General features: G+C 43.6%; 1 protein-coding gene across 1 annotated transcript in view; it reads right to left on the bottom strand.

Annotated features, from left to right (window-relative positions):
• ACACA (acetyl-CoA carboxylase alpha) overlaps positions 1-6,000 on the bottom strand; it is a 142,696-nt gene that overhangs the window by 107,565 nt on the left and 29,131 nt on the right. The window contains exons 11-16 of the mRNA XM_082328122.1: positions 5,268-5,477; positions 4,554-4,724; positions 2,054-2,215; positions 1,590-1,753; positions 804-954; positions 195-298 (exon numbers count right to left, since the gene is read on the bottom strand). Coding sequence (XP_082184248.1) covers positions 195-298; positions 804-954; positions 1,590-1,753; positions 2,054-2,215; positions 4,554-4,724; positions 5,268-5,477 — 962 coding nt within the window. The remainder of the gene's footprint in view (positions 1-194; positions 299-803; positions 955-1,589; positions 1,754-2,053; positions 2,216-4,553; positions 4,725-5,267; positions 5,478-6,000) is intronic.

Below are 6,000 nucleotides of genomic sequence, written 5' to 3' on the forward strand. Positions count from 1 at the left end.
ATTCTGGGGAGATGCACAGATATCTGCCAGTTTTCTTAGGCCAGTAGATAAACAACTTTCTGGGGCCAGAGAACACTCAGCAGATAACAAGCTCTGTGCGTTTCTGGACTGGACCGTACTTGAGCAAAATTTGTAAATCAAAACTAATTACTATCTGCTTATCAGCTATCTACCAGACTAGCTTGCAATTTTACCTTTCTAGAGAGTGTAGGAAGTTTGAGACACTGTTTCGGAAGCTGACATCAGCCACATGCAGAGCTCCACACACCACTCCCAGCATGGTATCGGGCCTTTCAGCCTAGAAAGAAAGGGTACACAACAGTTACATCTCCTTTAGCTTCAGTCCATTCCGGACACTCACTTGAAGAATCAACAGTCTCAGCTCTATTTTTGGTTCATGGCCAACCTCTCTTTAAAATTAAGCTGGTGTAGCATCCGCGCAAACAGTTACAGTTATCTCTTTAACTCCTTAAAAGAAAACCACGTTTTTTTCTTCCTGGATCAAATCCTGAGGCTCCACCTACATTTCCACTATCATCTGTCCCAAACTGCACACCAAAATACTAGCCTTGATTCACACCTACACTAAGATGCTTTTCTGGCCAACTTTCCTTGACAGGGATGACCTGGGGTTTTGATATAAATCGGAATTAAGGGCAATGAAAATGTTTATGAATAAAGTGGTAAGTGGAAATTAACCACTCCTAAATCCTTGCCCTCTTGCAACCAGCATGCACCAAGCTTGCCTCCCCCCCTTCCCCTCCTCACTCCAATTTGTAGTTCTGTAAAGCAAGCAGCTGCACCTGAACTTTCTCAGCAATAAGCCGATCCAACCAGCCAGTGTCAATGCGGTTCTGCTGGAAGCTTTCCGTTTCCAACAGTTTAATCAAGTACTCAACAGTTGTTCGGAAATCCCCTCGGATGGACAGCTCCTTCAAAGCCACTACCATGTTTCTGAAAGAGAAAAAAACACCTATTATCTCTCCCATATTAACGGTAAGGTGCAAGCTGGTAGCTCTAGATAGTTCCCCATGAGCTGCTGGGAAAAACCAGTCTGAAGGCAATAGCAGAAGAGCATGTGCACTGGAGCAAGATCCTATATGACATGCTTGGGAATGAAGAATATTGATTTTCTTCAATCTGCTGCTGGTGTGAACAAGAGCAACTCAGCCAGCACCAGCTATGAGATCACGAGTTCCCACTGCTGTCATCATCTAGGCACCTACCACGTGTCAGAAGTATACGTAAGACAGACAGACGTGGCCTCCATCCCACCCAGAATGGAACAGAGGAAAGGCTCTGCATGAAAAATACCATACCCCAGCAGCAAGCATGCAAGGCAGGAATGAAACAGAAAGGAAAAAAAATAAAGTAAGCAAAAAGTGTAAAAACGTAGGTGCACCACAGTGGAACTGCAAAGCAAGACAGGATGAGAAGCCTGACCATGATGTAGAAAACATGGTAATGAGAGGGGAAACTTCTCTTAAAACTCCTAGAAGTAAGGAGTCTTGTTTTATCCATGGCACTTTGGATCAAAGAGGACAAAACCAAGCAACTTCCAAGGTTCTACCACTTTTCTGACTACTTACGAGATGGCTTCTTCACGATTTTCTCCCCAAGAGAAGCAGTGACCAAATTGAGAATCGGCAAATTCATGAAGCCCTCCTGCAGCAGCAACACTGAAATAGCCCCAGACGTTCTTATTGCTGCGGAAATTCAGTTCCTGAACTGTACCAGAACTGGGCTTAAATCCCTGCAAAGACAGACAGACACTGCTATACATCCTAAAGAAAAAGTAAATAATCCAGAATTAGGGAAGTAAGTAGAGTTCTGAAGGCTAGAGCACTTCTTTGTGCTGCAGCATGATAGATACACAAATAAGTTCAGGCTGTGTCTAACCAGAGTCTACAGAACCATCAGCTAAGTGAGATAAGGTAAGAATCTTTTAAATTTGCTGCCAAAATTTTCAGGATCAGTAACAGGGATTGAACCTAGGTGTAAAGCCTATGGTTATCAGCACGTGATCAGTAACTGCAGCATTTAAAAAACTCACCTCATCAGGATTCTCACTGGTGATACGTGCAGCGATGACATGGCCGCGTGGACAGGGGACATGGGCTGAATTCTCAAAATCAATAGATGCATCTCCCCATGGAGAAACGCCATACATCACTCGGATATCCTTGATCCTGTGGAGGGGAATCCCCATGGCAATCTAAGGAATAATAATAACAGTAATAGTAATAATAATAATAATATAACAATAAAAGAAGCCACCACTAAGTAAGTTTCTCTCCTCACAGAGAGTACCTATTCCTTGAAGAATTAATTCCACCAATTCTCTGTAGAAGCTGATGCTGCAGTTCTAGTATAGCAAGTAGGTATGCCTGTTTTCTGATGTGAGCCTTCTCCATTGACACATCTTGGAACATTCATGTTTCTTAGGACAGCTGAGCTCAGTGTAATATCCACCTTAAGCTCTTCAGCCAGTATTTTCCACTGACTGATTAAAAGGCTCCAGAGAAAGCTGGCCAGTGCTAGGTCAGCTGAGGATGGGCACGCATTGGGCCTGTTAAAAATATACTAAGGTCCCAGTGAGACAGGAGGCCCCTAACTGGTTATAGGAAACTGTGGAATTTTGCAACTATAAACTGCGGAGAGAGTAACCTGCAGAACTGGCTGCTGGCTGTATCTTTACGGAGTAAAGTCCCACTTGTTCTGTTCATTAGCTGGGATTTGTTTTTACAGCTACAGTTCAAAAAGGCTGAGCTTTAGCTTAACCATTTATTTCAGCCGTCTATTAGCCAGACACCAACAGACAAAAGACTGAACTGGTTATAATATCAATGCGCCATTCTGTGAAATTGTATCTAGCATCAGCAATGTGAAGAACAGTGCTCAAACAATGAGGAAAGCATCTGACCAGTTACAAAACTCTCAGTGCCTAGCAAATACAGACATAGAGCTACTGGAATCCCCACGGAGAGAAGGCTCAGGCCAAAGCCAAATAGCCTCCTGACAAAATGAAGAGGATCCTGCTCCTGAGCAGCCTAAAAGACGTTACAGTTCAACTGTTTGTTTTCTCTGCCTTCTATCCAATAAACTTCAAAATGCAAACAGCAGGGAGAAGAAAGAAACTAGAAAGCAAGCAAAAAGGTAAGAATGGGAGGGCTGAGAAAATGGAAGTAGAAAAGCACCGAGAGCCCCTAATGTGAGGTAAGACAGAGAGGGAAAGAGGACTGCGGCATTCATCCACCCGTGGAAAAGATGGGGGCTGAGAATAAGGAGAGAGCATGGCAGCAGACAGGGAGTTCAGCGGGGATGCACAAGGGACAGATGAGCCACAGCATATGCACAAATGCTTTCTACAGGATCTGTGAAGGATTCCCTCATTGCTTGGGGGATCAGGACAACAAAAAGCCTACTCATTCATGTAAGCTATAACTGTCACCCACTGTCATGACTTCTCCTTGAAAAAGCAATAAATCAGGACAAATTCTTGGTCACTTTGCCACATCTATTCAAGTACCTCATTATTAGGCACAAATCCTGTTTTGCAGAGAGGCTAAAGAGCAGGGACCTCAGCCATGAGGAGGAAGCATCTGCGATGAGTGAGGGGCTGAGAGAGGTGGAAACAATAGCTGTGGAAGTCAGGAACTGCTCATCAAAATGAAAAAGACCCAAGTCATTTTCCTGAACTTCAAACAACTGCTGAACTTGCTGAAAGATGAAAAACCCAATTGTCTGTTCTTTTTTCCCTCCTTTTGTCATTAGAAAATCTGGGAAGAAGCTGTTGTCCCTTGGAGGCAGAGTGGGCGATGCACTGCTCAAAACTGGCACGGCATTTGATTGCACTGCTAGCCTCAGAAGCCAACTCATTTCATAAAATAATTTCAGAGTTTGAAGTTGAACTATTCACGGCTAAAGCTTGTTGAGACAGGCTTCTTTACACACAGTCTTTCCTTAAATCAGTTTTCCTACCTCTATGTTTTATTCCTCTATTGCTTCCCTTCACACTCCTTTTAACTGAAGGTCTACCTGAGCAGTCCAGGAGAAACAACTAGAAAATAACCTCTCTTTCCTTTCCAAATCAGAAAGAGCCAAAACTTAGTGAAATAGTCACAAGAGAAGGGGTACATATATATTTTGGAATACTGAATCAAGCTTTCCTCCAGCCACAGAAGATAAATCCCAAGCTGAGAAAGTACCAAAATGGGCCTTTGAGTTATTGGGTATTTTTGTTGCGGAGGAAATGTGGAGGAGTTATCTATCACTTATCTGCACATGAGGATATAGGCCGTATTTAGTAGAGCTCTCTAATACTTTCTTTATATTCTCTCCTCTATCAGTACCAAGATCTAGTCATCTGCATAACGTCAGTACGTGATCCAGTTTTAACAGAGAACCCTGGCTGTGACTCAGACAAGGGTCCACCCCCTATTTTACTAAGCCTTCAGCAGAACAGGTTTTTCATGCTCAGGCCTCTTCAGCATACCACAGCTCGAGTCCTTGTGAAAGCCTCCAGGAGCAGGGGGCCTGGGCACTTGACTCACCTGGAGCTGCGCTGCCGGCAGATTAACATCAGCTACCATCTCTGTGCAGGGGTGCTCCACTTGCAGGCGGGGATTCAACTCCAGAAAGTAGAAACTGCCATCCTGGCTGTACAGGTATTCCACAGTGCCCGCGCTCACATATCCCACCATTTTGGCAAGCTTCACTGCACACTAGGATACAGGAGAAAAAAAAAAAAGAGTATTTGATTTCCAGGCCCCATGCTCAGTTACCTATGCTCTGTTCATCCACCCCACCCACTTCAGACTTTTGCTGGCATTCTGAAACATCCAAAAGCTTGCTCAAAGCAAAGCATGTGGCACAGGAGTTTTGATGTCCAGGATGCTTCATTTACAATTTACAGAAGGCAGAGTTTGACGCAAATATTTATAATACTCAGCATCAGACAATTCATACAGCTCCTGCAGCTTGCTTTTAATATGACAATATACATTTAAAACACACTTCCCTCCTATGTTTGGGGTGCATGCATTTTTGAAGGGAGCTCTACAGCTGCTTGTCAGCACATGATGGACTTAGTTAGTTTTGGAAATCTGAGTGGGTGCCCACACTAAGCAGTTTAAGACACGCAACCCTATATTGCTCCTTTAAAAGATTCAACAATGCAAAACTCTTGGTGACGTCAAAAAAAAAAAAATAGCCTGCTTGTTTCTGGAGTCTCACAAGGAAAAGAAAACTTGCAGAGCCACTCTCACCTGTTCCATGTGCTCAAACACCACCGAAGTGGCGATAGAAGCAGGTGCTTCCTCAATAATCTTCTGGTGCCTGCGCTGCACGGAGCAATCCCGGCCAAAGAGGGAGATGGCGTTGCCATACTGATCTGCCAGGATCTGCACCTCCAAGTGGCGGGACTGTTTGGCTAGTCGCATTACAAAGATTGGAGAGCCGGGGACTTCGGTTTGAACCTGTAGGAGAGACAGCGTATAAATAGGCAGATCATTTGCTGTAAACACCTGTCTTAGTCACAATCATCCCAAGTTCATTTTTTAAGCAAGGAACATCCCTAATATTTCCCCTGGGCCACTTAAGGCTGAAAATACCCTATGTTCACTTGTATATAATTACAGCGCCATTTCCATTCCTCTCACTTTCCTAAATAACCCATAAACTAAAGAAGGCTCATGTCCCTCAGCATTTTTGAGTTACACTGCAGATGCCCTCCATTACTTGGATTTATTCAGCATCTCCTGTGACGTTTGGGCATTTGACAACTGTATTGGATATGCAGATATATTGAAATCCTACCAACATACAGAGCAAAGAAAGCATGAACTCATGATTCAAAGCAGCTAAACAGGCTCTGATAGATAATGCAGACTTTTTCAGTTCTTTAACATTTCCGATTCAGTGCTCTCAGAATCACCCAACCTGAACATTTAGAACAAGACAGTACAAATCAATGGGAAAAGTTACCTGTCTAAATAGGTT

The sequence above is a fragment of the Platalea leucorodia genome (assembly GCF_965183815.1).
Source record: "Platalea leucorodia genome assembly, chromosome: 16".
NCBI lineage: Eukaryota > Metazoa > Chordata > Aves > Pelecaniformes > Threskiornithidae > Platalea > Platalea leucorodia.